The following is a 21,950-nucleotide window of genomic DNA, read 5'->3' as shown; positions in this document are numbered from 1 at the left end:
GCTCAAAGATTAAGAAAATATTTATAGAATGAGAACTAACCAAAGGTTACCCAGTTAATTGGACCACACTGTCATTCACTCACCATTCAAACCCCTGGAAGCGTGGCTGGATTTTTACAAGGTAGGAGAAAGTAATTGCTATTTTCAGTTTACTCTTTTATTAACCCATAATATTTATAATTTACAGTAGGTGCTTTGTTACATGGAAATATGTGTAAACTACAACAGTTACATACCAGTAACACTCAGATTATTATGAGAACTACTTTGAAAGATGCCAAGGTTAAATTGGCTACAGGTAATGCTGCCTGGCAGACTGACACACAGCCAAGGCCAGATGATCCAAGGCAGGCCCACTCAAGGAGGGGGGGTGTCTGATCTCTGAACTCAAGTAGTGCCCTGGGGAAGATGCCCCATAAACAAGGTAATTTACTTTGTGCCAACTGTAACACCAAGCTACACTGGTGTCCCTACAGCTGGCACAATAGGCTGTCCTTAGGCAACTTGCCTAGTCTGTGGATAACTGACCACAGGGTTAAAGGTCCACCGTTCCTGGCTTGTGATGGGTGGATCGGATTGGGTGGCAAAGTCCTTGTGGCACCAATCTATCAACTAAAATGTGACTAGTATTATCACAAAACTCAGAAAACATGAGCAAAAAACACCAAGGGAAAGCTATATTCCAGTCTTAATGAGTACAACAACAGGAAGAGGAGGGATGTGGTCATGATGCTCTGCAAGATAGGGAGTTGATGTATGTTGTCTGCAGGAGACAGTGAAGAAGGGGTGTGGGGGGTCAGCCAGCTACAGTACAGGCAGTCTGAAAATATGAAGCATTTGAAATGGGTGGGATGGGTATTCTGGCTGTAGAATGATAGGAAGAAAGGAGAGGAGAGTAAATGCAAGAATACTCAAGATACTGGTGAGAAATCATATCTTTGGAGGTTTATCAGCCCAGACTGGGCTGTGTGTGAAAGTAAGAACTGGTTTTGGGATAAACTACAGGCATATCCTTATATCCGGTGGTGTAGTGTACCGGTGGGAGTCTTCGGACAATAAGCTGTCAGATATCGAAGCTATTTTCCCCATAAGATACTGAAGAAAACCCAGAGAATCAGTCCAGGCCCAAACCCAAACTCCTGTATACCTTACTCAACAGAGATGACACAAAAACACATTAGGTTATGTTATTATCTTCATAAACACTACTATTGCCAAAAAATGGGACATCAGACCACATACAAACGTCTGTCTATCATTTTGTTTTGTTTTTGAAGGTTCCAACATGCTTGCATGTGTTGACCTTGGTCATCTAATGGCAGCTCTCCATGCTGCTCAATCTCTGGCAGCCTCCCTGATCGGTCCCTTAACCCTGAGGTCATACCTGATGACCTCGTCCCAGGTCTTTTTTGGTCTACCCCTAATATTAACGCTTCTCACTTTCTGCACCCAAATATCATATCCCACCCTCTCCACATGCCCAAAACAACTAAATCAACCTCTCCTCATCACAACACCAATACACTCCAGTCCCATCCTAACACTCAACTCTTCCACCGTAAACCTAGCCCCCCCCCCAGGCCTTGCACTCAGAGACACACTGCACGTCCACCTAATCACTGTCTCATCTGTATATTTGAGCCAGCAAATATCCTCTTCCTTTACTGCCCAGGTCTCACTACCATACAGCATTACACTCCTAACACATGCTGCATACAATGATCCCTTAACATGTAGGGAGAGCCCTCTCAATGTCAGGAGAGGCAACAGCTCCCTGAACTTCTTCCAACCACTCCTCACCCCAGCCACAGAGCTAGCTACAGCCCCACCTCCAGTACATAACATGTCTCCCAGATAAAACTTCCATACATTGAAGACCTCACCAGCAAGTTCAATCCTTTCACACCTGACAATCTCCGTCTGCTCTCCCCGGCACACCACGCACATAAAAAAAATGAGCATTATCACACTGTGTACCTCTAATACCACTACATCTCTTATGCACCCACTTATCACAAACACTGCACCAGATGGAATTACTTCCCACGCCCTTGTGGCAAATTGCACATGGTCAATCTCCCTCTTCTTTGACAGTATCTCTATATATCTATCTCTGTATTCAGTATATCTATCCATCTATTGCCAGACACCTTAATCCCATAAGGGGTGGCCACAAACAAATCACCTCCATGATGCCCTGTCCCCTGCCATTTCACTGCCCTGCTCCCAGCTCACACCCCTTTCTCAGATATACTTCTCCACTTCATCCCTCCATCTCATCTTTGTTTTCCCCTTCCGCTTCACTCACATACACTCTCCTCATCAGTCTCATGCTCTCCATTCTCTCCACATGGCCAAACATGTTATGGCAATTTACTGATGACCAACAAAAAATATTTAAGTATGTAAAAAATGACAACATTTTCCTCCTAGGCTATTGCCTAGATGTTTTGGCATGGTGGTGGTGATGGTGGTGCAGCACATAGTGATGCAGGAAGGTAAAGTGGTGGGAAGTGCAGTGCTGAGATGCATTCAGGGCAACAGACACTACGCAAGTGGACAAGCGCGGACCAGACAGCTGAGGCAGGCAGCACGCTAAGTGGGGATGAGGGAGGGCGGGGTGACGGGGAGGGAGACATGCCTGGCAGTGCTAAGCATGGATGGAGGGGACGGGGGGAAGGGAGGGGGGGAGAGGTAGAAGCAAGGGAATGGAGGGAGAACAGGGAGGCCACCACATCGGCATTTGGACATGCGTGTTTCAAACCTATGGAGTGGCAGAGTGTTTGGACCAGCAAATCGACGGCCGTTCAGATTGTGGGAATGTTCCCCAATTTCTTTTGTTCAGTGTAGCAGGTGTTCGGTTATTGGGTCACCAGATATCAGGGTATGCCTGTATTACTTGTGGTGTCAGAGTTGGGGGTGCAAGAAATCTTGTTGGTATGGAGCTGATATTGAATGGAGAACTGTGATACATTAACAGGAATGACTAGGGTGAGAGCATACTTGAATTAAGTGGTGTAAACACAAATGCATGCAAGACAAACCTTACAAAAAAAAAAAACTAAAGTAATATCCCAAGTTTAGTGACATCTTCGTACACAGTTTCATGGTTAGTGGTGGCCCGCAAATATTCCCAAACACCAGGTTTCGCGCGAAAAACCCTCTTTGCGGCAAGAAAAAGTAAACAAACCATGTGCACGGAAAGCAATCGTCACTTGTTTGTCACCATTGCTGCAGAAACAATGCAACACAGGATGGATGGGTTGCATAAAGAGGCAGAGGAGGGTGGAGGTGCCAGAGGTGGCAGGGCACAGTAATCTCAGGACCTGACTCAGAAATTACACCCCCATCCCTTCCATTAAGCACCTCACTCCAGCCTTCCATGTGAGTTTCCATGCCTATTATGTTTTTTGTATTAATACTAGTTGCTTTTCAGGTGTGACCAATAAATTTTACATTGCATAAATGGGTTTTAGGGGGAGTTGGCACTGGCCCCAGAACCAATCTGGCTATTTCCCATAGGCTCAGTGCCCCAAATTTAGCAGTTTCATGGTTTGCAGTACTTTTCACAGAACCAACTGGGTCGAAACTTGGGGTTTTACTGTAGCAGATAACCTGCATGAGAAATAAGCAGTTCTAGAAACTGACCACTTCTAAACTAGTAAACTCAATGGAAATGTGTCATACAAATGAAAGTGAATAGTGAGGGAGGATTATGTACCACAACACAATATGCTTGTGTGTGTGTGATATGTGTAATGAAAATGAGGAAAATAAAAAGGCAGGTGACCTAAGAAGCATGCAGAAACTGAGGAGTCAGAATGCTGAAGGTGCATTTCATGTACAGAGTGGAGGAAGCTGCAGGACACACTAAAATATGGCCTCCAAGAAAATACTGTGGTTGACGATTCACAAAAGGGATAACCTAGGTACAAATATCATGGTTGTGGAATGATACAGTAAAGTACAGTAACAAAAAACAAGATTGTTTAAGGCCTAGAATAAGAGTGGCAGTAATGAACTGTACCTGGCTATTTAAATGCATGGGCAGATGAGAAGTACAAGTAAATACAGCAAAAGGGTGACATGAACACTCCTAGATGGAAAACTTGGCAGTTAAGATAGCAAGGCTAATGTTTAGTACTGTTGTGGTAGCTCCAGGCTCATCGGGACGTGAACCTGGTAGACTGCGGACTGAAATTACACTAATCCTAGAATCTACCATTAGTGTAACCAAGAATCATGAGCTGCCTGGTTTTATCAGTGCCACAGCACAAAGGCATCCCTCTCAGCATCTAAAGGTGGATTAACACTGAGCAAACGTGGCTAACATGTTAGCCACTTTTGAGAGTCATTTGTACTACTAGTTCTAATGGAATGTTTTATTTACAGTTAAAACTGCTTGAAAATTTTATACTTAGCTCATACGAGTATTCACTGCAGCAACATGTTGAAAGGATGGAGGATGACTGCTGTGTGCAGAGGATGAGAAGTGTTAAAGCTGAGGGTAGGATTGTGAGAGGCAGACCAAAAATGACACAGGCCAAGGTCACAGTGTGATCTCAGGGGTAAGGGACTGAATAGTGAGGCTGCCAGAGACTGTGCAGCATGGACAGCTGCCATTAAGTAACCAAGGCCAATGAACACATGCATGTTGGAGCCTTTATAAATGATACAAACTTCCTACCAAGCTGAATCACACTGACTGTTGGTCACTTGGCTCGCAAAAACATCTAACATGTTAGCCCCTTTCTGCCCATTGTGATGTGAGCTTAAATAGTGTTGTAATAGAGATATACAGTACTTGGTGATCAATGTATGATTAATCATTTAAAATGTAGTAGTTGCAACTGTAGAAATCAGGAGTGCTTAGAGAGAACAGTAAAAGAAACTGCTGCATACTGAGTCTAAAGTCTAACTGGGAATGGAATAGCTTCTGTATAGCTGCATCAGCCCAGGATCTGCTTCCTCTGGGTGTGACAGTATTAAGGAAGGCACTAAATGACATGAAAAATGACATGGCAGTCACTAACCCTGGGGCAGTTACTGAAACACTGAAAGCTTTAAGCAATGTGAGTACTTGGATGGTAACTGATTTATTCAGTGCAATGGTAAAAGATGGGTCAGTGTGAATGGCTGGATGAATAGTGTGGCTAAATGTTTATAAAGGAAAGGGAGATGCACTTGAGTTTGGTAACCATAAAGGTATGATGCTTAGCTGATGAAAGTTACAGGTAATGCAGGGGTTGAGAGAGCATAATTGCAATGAGTGTAAAAACAGATAAATATAAGTTTATGGGGTTTAGAAAGCATGATTACAATGAGTGTAAAAACAGATAAATATAAGTTTATGCCATGTGGGAGCCATGTTATTTTTATAGCCAGGCAATTGCAAGAATTTCTTGGGGAAATTAGTTCACTAGCTAGTTTCTGTAGATTAGAGAAGGTATCTGAAAAAGTGTGTATGGTCTAACAGTGAACAGTCAGAAAGCTGACACTGGAAGAAAGGCGTGATGGTTTAAGAACTATATGAGAGCCAGCAATGTAGAAAGCAAGGGAGTTGACAGTCAGATGATTTGGTTATGATTACTGATGGCATGGAGGCTGCGTGGAGAAATTTAGGATGCAGGTTGAGGATATATCGTAAGTCTAAGGGTTTAAAAGTGAATGTGGGGAAGACAAAGATCAAGGTTATTGGCATTACCTATCATAACCATCACTAAATAAATACATAAAATGATGCCATGCTTTCTCATAGTGAAACACCAAACAGAAACTGGTCATGGTACAGCTTATGATTTCTATTGACCGAGGGCTAAGTGAGGTGCCAAAACCATCTAATTACTTCGAAAAAGTTTCTATGAACTGCTGGGAGAAAAGAAATCTGAGATGTGTAATAAGATATTTTGTAATGATATGTGTTTCAGCTCTGACTTTGACTATACTGTATTTACATGTGGCTGAATTTCCTTCCTAAGTGTGATGACAAAGCTTAGCCAAACTTCTCTTCCAGTGGTACTCCCCATGGTCAATGATAACTAGTCATCTACTATAATTAATCAGTATTGATAAGTCTGGTACAGTACAATATTCCTTTGCTACAATTTTGTCATTTTTCATTTTCATTATAAATTACCTCACTAATTTCAGTGTCTTCAAGTTAGACATCTTCCTCCATTTCAGATCTTGGCCTGCTGAATGCATCTGGGTCCTGTGAGATAAGAAATTATCATTAGTTTAGTGTACTGAAATTTATTTATCTAAATTTCAGACTTATGCTAAGCATCCACTATTCCTATGTGTACTCACTAAAGTACATTACAATCTGAACATTTTGAGGATTATATTGCACAGACTGGCATGAACTAATGTTATAAGAACAGATAGGTGGGCACATCATAACATATGGCTAATTCTGAATGTCAGGTACAGTTGTACAATAATGCTTCATTTTTCTTAAGAGTACATGGCCACTAGTATACCCCATCAAGGCTTAAACATCACTCTGGTATCATATGAATATCCTTGGGACTAGAACAGTGCATACAGATCACTGTCAACATTATGTGACAATGCACAAGAAAATTGGACAAATGGGATAACACTGAATGGGGGAAATGGATATTTTGCTTCATAACAATGGCTTACATCTGTGTTTATGGGACACCACTGAGCCTGTCACTCAATGTAAAGCCATCTGAAAAGGAAGGAAGAGTAATAAAGAGTAACAGGAAAGAGGGGAAAAATAGGATGAGAGGAGGGCAGACACAAAAAACAAAAGATAAAGGTGAAGGAAGAAGTAGGTGGCACTACATCAGGTGAGAAGATGATGGTCACCACCACCTGCCACCTCAATAATAATAATAATGGAACAGTATTTTCATTAAAACAATGCACATTTCAACTGTATCTCTCCTTGCAAGGGTTTGTGAGTCTTAGATTTATAATGTCTGTATGATGCACAAGTTGGGATGGATGGACAATGATATATCACATAACAGTGGGGCCATATGACATCTGAACACAAACTTTCCTCAGCTGATATTAAATTTGGCTTGTCTGATTTTTACATACTAACAGTTTTTCCTAGTCACATACATTCTCTAACACAGCTCTACCAATATGCTGCAGCAAACAATGCACTATAGCTTTAAGTTAATCCTAACCTACCTATGTTACACAAAACTGCATAAAATCAGAATTACTGAGCATACTGACCTGGTTGAGCTTCTTGAACTCTACAAGTTGTGTGAAGATATACTCAAGAATATGCTTGGCGTCACGAGAAGTGGGTGGCAGGCGAGAGGTCACACTCAGTATGTCTCCACACTCACGCACATAGTATTCCAAATCTTCATCCTTGCACTTGTTTGTCACCTGAAGAGGAAGTATGTATTAAATATGATTATATGATGCTCTTGTTGTAATGTGAGTGCTGTGATTTAAGGCACATATCATGCCTATGAAGGGGAGTCACAATTCCCAGGGCTTGAATGGTCACCGAGAGTGTTGCCTATGCTAAAATGTGCAGGCTGTTGATTAGTTCTCCTTTCATTAGGTTTTTCCTTGTTCTCTGGCTCTACTTCACCCCATCCTTGAGTGCAAAAAGGGATCAGAATGACAATGACAATATTTTTTTTGTTGTTTTAAGCCCATGAACCCATCTGGACACGAACTCACAAGACTGTACGAAACTAGTAACTTCAGCTGAGTGCTCCCAGAGATAATTTGCAAAGGATAGGCGGAAGGATTGTGTGTGTTATGAAAGTGGGATGCACGAGATGAGGGAGAGTGTTGTGGTATAGGGGACTGCATTACTGCACGGACATAGTGAACTGTGTGTTAAGGTGTACAGTAATCCCTTGATTATCCGGACGTCCATTATCCGAATTATCCATTACCCAGCCTCTGTGATCTGGCTGTATTAAACCATTATACATATATCTTTTTCATTTTATCTGGACAAAATGCTTGCGTCCGTGTGGAAATTATGGCCATGCGAACATTTTTGCCCACCCAGGCGGGAACAGCCCAGTGGCGCCATGCTGTCTGGCTCAGTAATTCACCTAGCATCCGCCAGAGAGCGCTTGCCTCTGCCTCAGTTCCCACCCCTTGGATATAAACCTTCATTGGCTCAATCCAATTGGCGTGCCATAATTACCCACTAAACCACCAGGTGCCATAATTTGGTTATATGGTTACCACCCAGTGTAGTAAATGGTTTCCTGGTGTACAGGAAGCCATCTGGCTTGTCACTCAGAGTCACCCATAGGCAGAAGGAAGAGGAAAGAATGAAGGAAAGACAGAAGAGGGAATGTAAAGTCACCTGTAGGCAGAAGGACGAGGAAAGAATGAAGTACAGAAAGACAGAAGAGGAAAGAAGGAAGGAAAAGGAAGGAGAGGAAAGGGCAGACACCTGAGAGCCACACTACATAAAGTGATTAACCCACTTATCACAAATACTGTACAAAATGATGTTACTTCCCATTCCCTTGTGGCAAACTGCACATGGCCATACTCCCTCTGCTTTGACAGTACTGCCGCCAGCCCTAGATCTCATCCATCCATCATCCAATCCTATGTTGCCCCATGAGGAGTGCAGAAGCCCTGGGCTAGGTGGTCCTGACATTTATGGTGAGAGTGACCAGCCTCACTCATCCCTGAGTGGCATTACATGAGCAATAAACCCCAACCAGTGGCTGCAGCAGTGGCCTTGGGGCACCCTGCCATGAGAGCTACAGGGACACCCTCCATGTAAGCCTTGGCACCGTAACTGCCCTGCCATTACATACCCACTGACAGGGCAGCCTCGTGGGGCACTACTCCTAGGTTCAAGCTCCTCTCCAATGGACAGAAGTGGCAGCCTGGGAACCGCGATACCCTGCACCCTCTGGTGCAGATCTGGGTTCCATCCCATCCCGGTCCCAAAAATTAAACTGGCGGAGACTGTATTATGCCTCCCCAAAGGTACGCCATTATGTGGCAGGGACAAAGTCTTTTGGCTGCACACCCTTGCTGGTGTCAACCCGTGACATAGTGGAGTTCATTGTGTGATATGTAAAGCGTATATAAAGTAGCGCATGAAAAAGAGAAAAGTTCTGTGAGAATATATAGAGAAAAGTGCTGTGAGAGTATGCTGGTCTACTCTCCATGTTAGTGTCACACTGAGAAGGTTAGCAAAGGGGGACTGTCAGGATATTCTGATGGCTTGTGAAAATGGAACTCCAGCCCTCCCTATTACCAGCATTCCCATCATCCTCGGGAGTACCACCCTAACTGGCTGGTGCTATGGCCTTCTCCCTAAAATATATATATTTAAAGAAAATAATCTTTACAGATGCATTTCACATACACTTGCTACACAGTCAGTCCACTGACTGTGGAGTTAAAAATGGTTGCCAACTTTGCCTTTCACTCCTCTGTACATTTTCAGTCACCTGTCAGTCCCCTACACTCATCAACTCACACACTCAGGCTTATCAAGTTTAAAATATACCAGTACCTACAGAGATGCGGATACTTACCTGAGCCAGCCTTGACTTCTCTGAGCTAAATGCTTCATCCAAGTCAAACAGTTCAAGGGAAGGATGTGGCAACTCACGAAAAGATGGGGGAAATACCTAAAATAGTAAAGATACAATTATTAAGGTTTAGGCTAAGATTATGATACAATACTTAACAGAATCCACCAGTTCTATCATATATTCATAATTCTTGTTCCACCGCAAAAAATGATGCTAATACACATATATGGCTACAATAGATTAGTAAATTTTCTCTCATTGCCAAATACAATACAGTATTGGTATTTGATATTTTCTGAAAAGACTATGTTTATGATAATATAATTTTTTCTTAGCTTCACTGCATCTAAAATGACAAAAATAATCAAAACTGCCTTTGTATTATATCTGAAGTAAGGTCAAATGCATAATTACAGCAGAATCTTACTAGGTTGGCATGACTAATAGTTACTCCACAGTTGCTGAAATAACAAGTTTGCTGCATTACTGTATCTGCATATTTTTTTTTAAATGGTCTTTCTTAACCCCTGCTGGACTGATACTGTACTTTGTACAGTTGTTTACCTCCCCTGAGTCACTGTTTCATAATCAATATAAATTGTACTTCGTAGCAGCCGTGGCTCAGTGGGTTAGAGCGCTCCGCTCTGACCAAAGGGTCGGAGGATCGAATCCACCCAAGGGTCATTGGTAGACATCAGGAAGGGCATCCGGTCATAAAATGCTACACGCTCCAAACCAAAGTCCCCTACCCAGGGGCAACGCCTTAGTCCTTATCCAAAAAAGGGGTACCTGGCGTAAAACTCACTTTATATGAGGCTTCCAGCCTGACCTGTGCAAAACACGTCACTGTGCCTCATATGAGGTCTGCGACTCAGCAAGGGTTAAGCTGAACGATATCATCTGGCAACAGAATGCACAAACTAAAACGGTCGTCACTTGGATTCATAGGGTCAAAGCATGATGGGAGGCTTACCGCAGGCTGTAGTGGCGGTAGAGGTGTCTCAAACTGTGGAGTGATAAGGCGTAGAGGCTCATGCTTTACATTCAGTTTGTTGTAAGATTCAATGGCTGCTGGAACTAACTGCATGTCTATTGAAGTTAGCTGTGGAGAAATGTAATACTAGATAAGTTATGACTGCAATAATGTAATACACATCATCATCATCGTGACTTTTTTTTTTTTTTTTTTTTCCAACACCAGACTAAGGTACGCATATGTTATACTTTATATAAGGTTTTCACAAATATGACAGTAGTACAATTTAAAATATAATGGATCTTTCTAATAATCATCCATCCATCCATCCATAATCCAATCTTATGTTGCCCTATGAGGAGCAGAGGAGCCCGAGGTTAGGCAAGTTAGTCCTGACATTTAAGATGAAAGTGACCAGCCTCATTCATCCCTGAGTGGCATTACAAAAGCAATGAACCCCAACCACCCTTGGATAAAAACCTACACAGACTCAATCCAACTGGAGCACCTTAATTACCCACTAGACCACCATGCGCCATAATGGTTACCACCCAAGATAGTAAATAATAATAATAATAATAATGTGGAGGTTTACTGAGAGGTTAGTAGGTGATGAACATTGTAGGAGAAGGACTGAACTGAATTAACATAAGCTGTTCAGCTAGAATTATCATCCAGCACACGACCTGGATTAGACAAGGATTTGGATGCTAACTTCATTAAAATTCAATGTGTTACTTCACAGCAAGGAACATATTGTATATTAGCCTCACAACAGATCCTAAGACATCATCATTATTGATTTTTAACCCTATTTTCAACTAATCAATGGAGAGGATGGAATCCAAAAATAGCCACACCCCCACATGACTCACCTAATACTGTATTGCCAATGTTCTTTCAGTCTAAGGTGCAAACCCACAATCATGTCCAGTGAAGAAAATCCACTGCCAAGCATGAGAATGTGAAGAAGAAGAGAAGAAGGCTTACAGTACAATAATGCCTATCGGCTACTGAGATAGCATTTACAGTACAGTACTGAGTTTGCCTCGTGGGAATATAATCAACTGCATGTGTACATAAAAAATAAGAACAACAACAACCAGGCATCTTATTTCTCAAAAGCGCCAATTCTTCCTAAGGAATTCACCAGCACTCAGTATCAAGGATCAGTGAGTTCTCTGCATCATGACCTCTTCTATAACAATGATATTCAAAAATGAAAACTGCAGACAGAGCTAAGGTGACTGCTCCTCAATGTTGATTTCCCAATCAACTATTATACTTATTACAGCACCTGTATATCTGAGAAACTGACCTGAGTGTGAAATAATTGTGTGTAGTCAGTCGGAACTTCCTCAGACTCCTGTAAACATGTACGCAAACCTTCTGCTAGTGAGGCCATATCAGGGGTCATGTTGTAATCTGAAATCTGTTACAAAATGCTTCATTTATTATTCCACCAGTAATGAGAGCCATACAGTTTATAATTACACACATAAATACAAAATTAACATCAATGATAAAACTGTCAAGTACAGTATATGTTTTGAATGCATTAATGTTGCAAGAATGGATGTATGACACATTTTACAAGGCACTCTACTGATAGTTCTCCCGCTTATGTGCTTTCCTGTTCCTCTTTAATTAGTGGGAAAGAGGTTAGCATGATGAAAATGATGACAAATGTATACATAAGTGCAAACCAAAGTATTACTGCATAATACAAATCCATCCATCCATCCATCATCCAATCCTACATTGCCCCATGAGGAGCGTAGAAGCCCGGGGCTAAGCAGTCGGTCCTGACATTTAAGATGAGAGTGACCAGCCTAACTCATCCTTGAGTGGCATTACATAAGCAATCAACCCCAACCATCCCTAGGATATAAACCTTCACAGGCTCAATCCGATTGAAGTGCAAAAATTACTTCCTAACCCACCAGAGGTCAAAATTTGGTTATATGGTTACCACCCAGCATTGTACATGGTTTCCTGGTGTACAGGAAGCCATTTGGCTTGTCACTCAGTGTAGAGTCACCCACAGGCAGAAGGAAGAGGAAAGAATGAAGGAAAGAAAGACAGAAGAGGAAGTGTAAAGTCACCCGTAGGCAGAAGGACAAGGAAAGAATGAAGTAAAGGAAGACAGAAGAGGATGGAAGGAAAGAAGGATGGAGGAGAGGAAAGGGCAGACACCCGACAGCAGCACTACATCGAGTGAGTGGATGGTGAGTGCCCCCACCTACCACCTATAATACAAATACTAACATAAAAACATACAACACCACCATCATCTTTACCCTACTTTTGACTAAGAGTGGGAAGTGGGGTAGCCAGGATCCAGAAACTGGATATGGGATACACAAAAGTAAGAGAACTATCAAGAGTGCCCAATACATCCACTCACACATTATTCATGCTTTCAGATTTCTCGGTTCCATCTCACAGGCATACGCCATCCACACTATGTGCTTCTTTTGATCAAGTTACTTTAACAATACACTTGGAAATGAATTGTCATGATATACTGATTTCAATTTGTTATGCCTTAATGTAACTACAGTTGGTTTGTTTTTGTTTTGCAGAACTGGGGGTCTCCCACAATTTGAATACAAACTTGTGGCTGCTGAAGTTTCAATGAAACTTAGTTATGAGGTAGGACTGAGTCACCCGGGTTACTAGTCAAACCAGTCCTCCAATGTGACCATACCTATCAATTCAACAGGAAGAGGTTAGCTGGGAATCTCTGTCAGGTTATAAAAAATGCACTCCAGTTGCTGTAAATACCAGTACTCAATACCCACAATGCAATCAGGTTATATTTACAGAAAACTGATTGGATAATGAGTAATCATAAACTGTATCAAACATAAGGATTGTAGCAATCTTAGACGCAAAAACAGTGATTGTATATTTTTAAAAATGTGGTTCACAGGGGATTGTAGTGATTGTATATGCAATGATGGTGATTATATACAGTAACCAATATATATATATATATATATATATATATATATATATATATATATATATATATATATATATATATATATGGATGGATATATATATATATATATATATATATATACTGGTATAAATACACATATACACATATCTAGGGGTGCTGAAATGTGAAGATCATATACTTCTAAATGAATGGTTGCACAACAGATCATTTAATGGGGTTTGAGCGTACCAGTATCTGAGCCTAACTTTGGTTCCACCAGACCTGAGTAAAGGTCAGATGTTGCTCACCAGTTACTGCACAGTAAAAACCTATATCACTTCTGAGGCTGCTATTATATTAGAAGCCAGTGTTTTATTTTCTGAGAGTTAACAAAACATACAACAGTAACTCCATATTAACTGCCAATGAAAAGAAAAGGTTGTGCAATCCTTCCCATGTGCATCTACATACATACAGTACATCATGCATTCATATCCATCCTTCATTAATTCCTCTACTTCTTCAGTTTCCATACCTAGCTTTCTCCCATATTCACTCACCAAATCCAACAATGTTAATCTCTCACCTTGGCTGCATGTGTAGCTGTTATGTAGGATGAAGGGGTAAGCCATTGTACATTAAGGTGCATCTAAAAGCCTCAAGGGTAAAAACTGTATATACCATATCTATAATTATTTAACATCATTCAACCACTTCAGTCTGAAGGGCTCTTCTGAACAAAATAAAATTATTTGACATTAGCCTGGATTAAATACGAAATGTCTTCAGGTTGCAGGGGTTAATGGAGATTAAAAGCTGTTCTGAATTAGCCAGAATAAAATAAAAGACTTGCATCAGACTGAAGGAATAAAGCTCCAATGATAATCAACTTTAATGTATTGTACTTTATCCTAATCACCACTGTATCTGGCTTACTTCTGGATCATCAGCATCTATTTGATTCAGTTTGAAGTCCTTAGCAGTGAGGAATTGGAAGATGACATCCTTGATTTTACTGTTGTCCTCACGGTCGATGTACTGATCCGAAAACATATGCGCTGACCCTACCACTGCAACACGGCCATGGCTTGTAGGATGCTCGTAAAATGCACAAACCTGGTCAGTATATAGGTAATTATCAAAATGTATGGTATCTGGAGGCAATGCTAATTCTAAGCACACTTAGAATTATATACTGTGCAGTACACATGTTTAATCACACACATGAACATACATACAGACATAAAACTGACATCATGCTTCCTGGAATCCCCATATTGGAGCTGGCCATGTTACTGCTGAGAATTTCCATGGGCTGGAAGGTAAACTATAAGCCAAAACCAGTTAATCATTTCCCAGCACTATTTGAAAGAGGGGGGAAAATAAAAGTGTAATAAGGTTTGTAACAATGTGAGTCTGTGCTTGGACTCTGCACTCTATGTACAGTCATTCAGAGAAAAGATCAAGTAATTGTACTTGTGGGTGAATGTTTCCTGCTTAAGTTGGATAACTGTGTGGCCAGTTATCAAGCACAGTAACAATGTGAGTCTGTGCTTGGATTCTGACTCTATGTACAGTCATTCAGAGAAAAGATCACCAAGTGATTGTACATGTGGGTGAATGTTTCCTGTTTAAGTTGGATGACTGTGTGGCCAGTTACCAAGCTAATAGTTACATATCAATATCATGACTGTACCTCCCACAGTAGATGGTCATCATCTATCTACTAACTTTGCACACATCTGAATATACATACATACATACATCATCTAATCCTGTGGTGCCCCATGAGAAGTGTAGGAGCCAGGGGCTAGGCAAGTTGACCCTGACATCTGACAGGAGAGTGACAGCCTCACTGATCCCTGAGTGGCATAAAGTGGGCAATAAACCCCAACCATCCCTTGGATATAAACCGACACAGGCTTAATCTGGCTGGAACGCTTTAATTACCCACTAAACCACCAGGAGCCATTGTTTGGTTACATGATTACCACCCAGTGCAGTAAATGGTTTCCTGGTGTACAGGAAACCATTTGGCTTGTTACTCGGTGTAGTCACCCATAGACAGAAGGAAAAGGAAAGAAAGGCTGAAAGAGTAAAATTTAAAATGTGTCACAAACACAAATTTCTTTCATACACAGTATCCACCTCAGTTTATAGCATTCATGGGTGAATCCATTTTGTAAGGTACATGATACTGCTAAATTACTTATGTACCATACTATACTCCTCACCAGTCAACTTCTCAGCAGAGCTGCACCCCCTCAGATACCAACCTAGATTAATAATCTGGCACAGATCACCATTTTATCAGTACGAATAAAATTATCATAGCCAATTAGTGATCACTGTTGAAAGAAGGGGTGAATCTGTGGAAAAGTTGGCTGACGTTGAGTATGGTGACGTGGCATGAGACTCACAGGCCTGTTGAGAGGGAAAGATATACTGCCCGAGGAGAGGACAGCCACAGCCGGGCGGGCCACATTTAGGGTACTCCCAAAAGGATACACAAATGACAAGGACCTGAAGAAATAATGTGCATATTCATGTCATGTGGATTCATAAACAGAATAAAGGTATGGTTATAGGTTTACTGGTGGCTACTTAAGTAATGTACTTTTCATTACTTATAACAAATACTGTGGCTAGCTCTACAATACTCTGTATGAAGTACAAGTTGTGCTAGGATTCCTCCTCGTCAGTTCATTTCTACATAACAAACCTACTCTCATAGTTATCCTAACCAACTCCACCCTCAAAAACTTGGACACTGTACAGTATATTACAGCATCACTACAAGATTAACAACAAAGGCATATTAGGTGAAAAAATTATGTAGAATTCCCAATGTAGAAGACAATTTTGACACAAACTTCATCATATACAATTAGCTTTATGATAACAAAACTGATAATCTCTTAAACCAACCTGGTGGCTAGGGTGTCATCAATTAACAGCCCTGGAATATTTTTGCCAGAGGCTTCCAAGATGGCACGATTAAGAACTCCATTTGTAATTAGGCACTCTTTCGGGTGGAAGTATTTGTAGTAACATGTACGTACAACAGAATCTGGAAAAGCAGTGATATAGTTACTATACACTATAAAACATATCCCTTCAACAAATCTGTATTAAAGCATACAGCCCACTAAAAGTAAGTATGCTCCACTGCATTAGCAACTGACATTTGTTACTAATCACCGAACAGTGTTTTGTTACTGTATTATGAAAAACATTCTGTTATAGTAAAGTACTTCCTGTGGTGTTCTGAGAATACTTAATCTTTATATAATATTACATGTTACACCTTTCAGGAAAGATCTCAATTGTTATAACAAAAGGTGCATTTACCAGTGTAACATTAGGGTATAGTAATGCCAGGATGATAGCAACAAAAAACTATAAATGCATGTTCATTTTTTAACACTGCACTGTTAAAAAGTTTTCATCATCATCAACCATAACTCTTTTCGCACCTAAGGATGGGATGAGGTAGGGTTCAGCGAGCAGGCGAAACCTGCGAGAAAAAACTAACCAAAAGTCAGCCTACTTCTAGAGACCACACTCTCATTCACTTACTATTCAAGCCCCAAAATTCTGACTCCATAGCTAGGCACTGTAATTCTATTGTATAATTTCACTGTACAACACCATACAGGTGTCTGTTGCACCATACAGGTATCTGTTGCTTATGGTTGCCCCTTCCTGAACCTCAGAACTGAAACACTGGTCTCCCCTACAATTTTGGAGACTTGACTGAAAAAGCACTGTATGTGAAAGAGGTTGATTCTGATATACTGGGTGATTCCCATGAAAAAAAAAATGCACACAGCTACCTCAGAAGTCTTGTCACATGTGTATTTGGAGGATGAGAAACCTACATTTGGGGGGTTATATGAACATCTTATAGAATACAGTAAAACCTCACTATACCGGACTAATTGGGACCCAAGCCATTCCGAAAATATCAAAATTCCGATAAAAGGGACATCTGGACTTCCTCCTGCTAACCTGGACTTTTTCCAATATATCAGACATTAGTCCGGATTGCACCAATGGTTTTTAAACTGTTTTCGTTACCAATGCAGTGTTGTACTGTATTATACATTCACTACAATAATCATGGTATAATATATGTAATAATACTGTACTGTAAACTGACAAACATGTCTTTTATTTACCTTACTGTGGTCAACATAGCTGAAATGGTCCGGCAGTCAGGATTGCTTCTGGCTTTATTTAACTTTTTCAGATATATAAAAATTTAGTCCGGTAGCTCCTCGATTCCGATAAAAGTGAATTCTGTCTCTTGCAGTCTGTTATATCGAGGTTTTACTGTATACCAATGTACAGTTATCCAAGTTTCCAATTTTAATACTGTATTTAACACTGCCAACTCTCACCTTGCATGGGATCTGAGCTCAAGTATGTCAGTGCATAGATCTGAATGATTCATAACAGTAATGGACAGCAATGCAGGGTGAGGGCTGGAGCTGAACAGTGGTGTGGTGTAGGGGCTGAGAAGGGTTTAGATATAGAAGGAAGAAGCATGGTGTAACCAGTGTGAGTGTGCCTTCCATATATGAAGTATAAGGGTAGCAGGGTGAGTTGGTGAGGGAAGAATGAGGGGTTGCAGCGTAATTACTATGGCAAAACTTCTCCATTCATTACTGTATAAATGCACAATGTTTTGGACAAATCACAAGCTGGCAATGATATACTGCTAACTGGTAATATGATTCAAAGTATTAGTATTTTCATCAAATATTACTGGTATGCATTAAAAAAAAAAAAAAAAAAAAAAAAAAAAAAATTGCCTTCTGCCATGCTTCTTCCTTCTATAACTAAACCCTCCACAAGCCCTATACCACACTACTCATCAATTCCAACCATCCCCCTGCACCCCTACCTACTTCTGTTAGGACTCATTCAAACGAACACACTTGAGCACTGGCGAGTGTAAGCAATGCTAAGTGTTAAAACTGGAAACTTCAAAAGACAACACTGTTACATTATGTAATGTCCTCTACCAGTCTGTCTTGTAGCATTTCTTAGTGACAATACATACTTTCTCACCAAGAACTAATACTGTATGGAAACAGCAATGTAGCTCTTCTTTCCATAAGAAAGCTCCTAGCACCACAATGGATTTTTTTCTTCTACGATTATACTCTTCTGGCCTTTTTTTCAGCTGTATTTCTACTCTCTTCCTGGTTCTAGTGGAGCTACCCAGAGCTCTGCAATGAATCTCTGAGAACAATGAAAGGGACACACCCAAGTGCCTGTCCTTCCTAATGTTCTTACCTTACCTAATATCCTCTCCTATTAGCAGATTAATCCCCTCACTCTGTGGGGTCACTAAACAGCTAATTACAATCATCTGGTGGAAACAAAAATTTCAAAATAACATCATTGTGGTGAAGACAGTTTCTAACCCCATCAGTCTGAGGGTTTCTTGAAAAGAAATTAATACAATAATCTGGTAGCACAAATTTAAGAGACAAAAGAAATACTAACAGTCAATCCCATATTACCCTTCTACTGTCTCACTGCAGCAGATACACACCATTATTGACAGCTATGCCATACTCCTCCAATAAGAAGTTTATGTTTGTGTTTGCCTTCTTTTCACCCCCTTCCTCTGCCATCACCAACAGACTTCCTCCGTCTTCAACATGGCGCCGCAAAATTGAAAACTGGCCTTCTGTCAATCGCTGCCTGGGACATGCCAGCACCACCACCCCGGCTGGCCCAAGGTTCTCCTTTGTCAGGTCATCTCGGTTACTGAAAAGCATTCTCCATTAAAATTTAACAGATATCTGCTGTGGGATATGCATGGATTGGCATCAACATGAATGACGACATTTATCCCCAAATTCAGGAAGGTAAGAAAATCTCTTCTAATTTCCTATTTTTCGTTTATGGACAGGGATTTAATTAAGGCAACAATCTTGTGTGACAATCCTAATAACAAAGGCACTGCTCATAAGCTTCATATTTACATGAAGCTGAAGTTAAGCCAGTATTAAGTATTGAAGAATACCAGTATCTACATCGTTTATTTTGTGAACAGAGAAGCTGCATTAGAATGAATCTGCTAGGCCTGGAATGACCTAATCAGACCTGATCTGGCTTAACTACCCATCAGGTAACCTGTATGGGTAAGATATACCGGTAAATTAAAAGACGTGGACCTAAATAAGTCTGAATTGACCTGACTAGCTCTGAATGCATATAAAGGACATGAAGTGATCTGGATGAGCTGCAACTGACCTGACGTGGCCTGAAGTGACTACTGGAGTATGGTAATAATCAGTACTAACTAGACTGCACAGGAAATACTGAGTCATTTTGTATCAACTGGTGTCATTTTGGTTATGCCAGGTGATAGTTATACTGGCATGATGCATGTACAGAGCCTGGGACAAAAGTCTCCCTAATACTGTATTGGACTTCTGCCTCTCGCTGTCCTTATTCCTCACAGGACATAATGTGCTTATAACGAGTGGGACACCTACATGAGACTGAATGGCCTTTTGATGCAGCCACATACAGTGTCTACACTGTATTAATCAACCTGCATCTTAAAAAAAAAAAAAAAAAAAAAAAAAAAAAAAAAAAAAAAACACATAGCAGGATATGATTATGTTCAATTTCTCTTAACATCATTTATACGAGGAAAAGGTTTACTGAACAAGTATAATACCAGTACCCATCATTAATGAAGTTACTACTAATAAGTGTATTGGAAATCCTAGCACAATATGATGAAGATTACTGCAGCCTGTCCAGTTGGTATATATTCTTCACATAATCTGATATGTACCTGAGTACCTTCCACTGGGTCTTCAATTTTCTGTGAAGGGTTTTGTACCCATCACTAAGTTTGTACAGCTCTGCTTTGGATTCATCAAAGAGGATGGTACTGTTGAGTTCCTTCACCTCAAAATCAGGCTTCTGGAAGACACAAAAATAGGGCGTAGTAAATACAATCAGTTTAAGACAACATTTTTTATTGTTTAAAAAGATTAAATTACAACAGTCATGAACAAACTGCCATCAGATCTACATAAAGATCAAATCCCAATAACCTAGTAAAGTAACTGTACAGTTCAGGTATGTCTCTGATACTAGGTTTCTCCTAAAAATGAACCATAGTTTCTTAGTTCACTAAGTTCTGATTATATACAGCATGGTACAGTATTTATTCACATTGTGTGCAGCAGTACTTTAACCTGTAACCAAAGATGGCCTCATGTTGTTATTGATGTACTACTCCAGTCTGTCTGACTGGGCACAACCGTCAACCGGAGGCAAGTGACTGCCCCTGCAGGGTTGTCCCATGCAGTGAACCGATGTTTTCTTGCGACTGATGGCACCTCGCCACAGCAAGGAGTGAGGATTAGTATGGAGGTTTAGTTCCAGGGTGGATGCCATATTTGAATCTCTCCATCCAGTTAACAAGGGTACCATAGTAGGCTCCACATCACTCCATTAGTTGGCTATACAGTTACCACCCAGAATTACAAATAATTTTCTGAGTTACAGGTTGTGCGACAATTACTGAGCGCGCCCTGATTAATGAATGCTCTTAACACATGATACTGTAAGTTTTATCTACTGCAAATTTTAGTTTACACGCTGTGAGGAATGTTATAATTATAAAGGGTTTCAGTACCTCTTGTTTGCCTTCCATTGCTGTTTATGATTTAAATTGTGTACATCTGAGTTTGTTAGGTAAGCCAATGTCCTGTCAAGTCAGGGAGATCAATAGTAAACATGCTGTCGGGGGTGTTCTGGTGGCTTTCTGTAATACCGCAAAGAAGGTACTGGTTACAGGTATATTTAGTTTCTCTTCAATGTTTTTTTTTTTTTTTGAAAATCAGTTGTTAATCACCTGTGATGTATCTAGTACTAAAATTATTTTCCTTCTGAACGTGGTTCTATAAGAAAACAGCTGTCACTGTCGTCCTGTTTTACCCAGTAGTGAAAGATTAAACCTCTAATCACATTAACACTCGACAGGAAATTTCCAAAATGGAAATAATCACGAGAATGAACATAACAATATATTTACTTACTTAAATCAGTTGATAAATGGCCAAACTTACCGCTGATATAGGCGCCATTGATTCATCACAAGAAAGAGTGCACACGAAAGGCAGGCAGAAGCGACGATTTGTCGGGTTGTTTGTTTACGCTCTAGGAATGCTAGATTATCATTAGCACCACCCGTCCGCAGAACCATAGCCATAGATTTAGTCTATACGACTTAGTTTTCGATAAACGATGCTTAGTTGGAAGCCATATTTGTACGTCAGATGTTGGGTATATCGCCTCGACCATATTATTGTTTATTATGCTTTTTTTTTTTTTTTTTCAGGAAGGGAAGCGAGATAATGTAAAGATTATGGATGCCTTTTTTTAGTCAGATATAATTATATTTCATCAGTACAACCTATTCGGAGATTGCGAGTCTGTTGCATGCACGATTGACGATAAT

At 40.5% G+C, this 21,950-nt stretch overlaps 1 protein-coding gene across 2 annotated transcripts; it reads right to left on the bottom strand.

The window, feature by feature from the left end:
* Nucleotides 1–272: 272 nt before the first annotated feature.
* On the bottom strand, nucleotides 273–21,639 carry IFT52 (intraflagellar transport 52). Of its 2 annotated transcripts, XM_080282229.1 has the most exons (12): nucleotides 21,559–21,639; nucleotides 20,274–20,404; nucleotides 19,014–19,231; nucleotides 16,376–16,517; nucleotides 15,868–15,970; nucleotides 14,384–14,563; nucleotides 11,819–11,932; nucleotides 10,498–10,626; nucleotides 9,525–9,620; nucleotides 7,219–7,377; nucleotides 6,137–6,211; nucleotides 273–820 (listed from the first exon to the last, which is right to left on the bottom strand). In XM_080282229.1, the coding sequence occupies exons 1-11, from the start codon at nucleotides 21,574–21,576 to the stop codon at nucleotides 6,161–6,163; spliced, it is 1,341 nt and encodes a 446-aa protein (XP_080138355.1). In that variant the 5' UTR covers nucleotides 21,577–21,639; the 3' UTR covers nucleotides 273–820; nucleotides 6,137–6,160. The 2 variants fall into 2 exon arrangements, with proteins under 2 accessions (XP_080138355.1, XP_080138354.1); XM_080282228.1 differs by lacking the exon at nucleotides 273–820 and having other exon boundaries at nucleotides 6,002–6,211.
* Nucleotides 21,640–21,950: the final 311 nt, after the last annotated feature.

The sequence above is a fragment of the Coenobita brevimanus genome, chromosome 92, assembly GCF_032717465.1.
Source record: "Coenobita brevimanus isolate Jiangsu-jjx chromosome 92, ASM3271746v2, whole genome shotgun sequence".
Lineage (NCBI taxonomy): Eukaryota > Metazoa > Arthropoda > Malacostraca > Decapoda > Coenobitidae > Coenobita > Coenobita brevimanus.
This window is presented reverse-complemented; position numbering and strand designations above follow the sequence as displayed.

Excerpts from the sequence above, each read along its gene's own strand:
- IFT52 (XM_080282229.1), bottom strand. Across the intron at positions 14,564-15,867 it reads CTTTCCCTCTCAACAGGCCT|GTTTGTGCATTTTACGAGCA; the intron begins GTGAGTCTCATG and ends TATACTGACCAG. Across the intron at positions 10,627-11,818 it reads CACAATTATTTCACACTCAG|CTAACTTCAATAGACATGCA; the intron begins GTCAGTTTCTCA and ends ATTTCTCCACAG.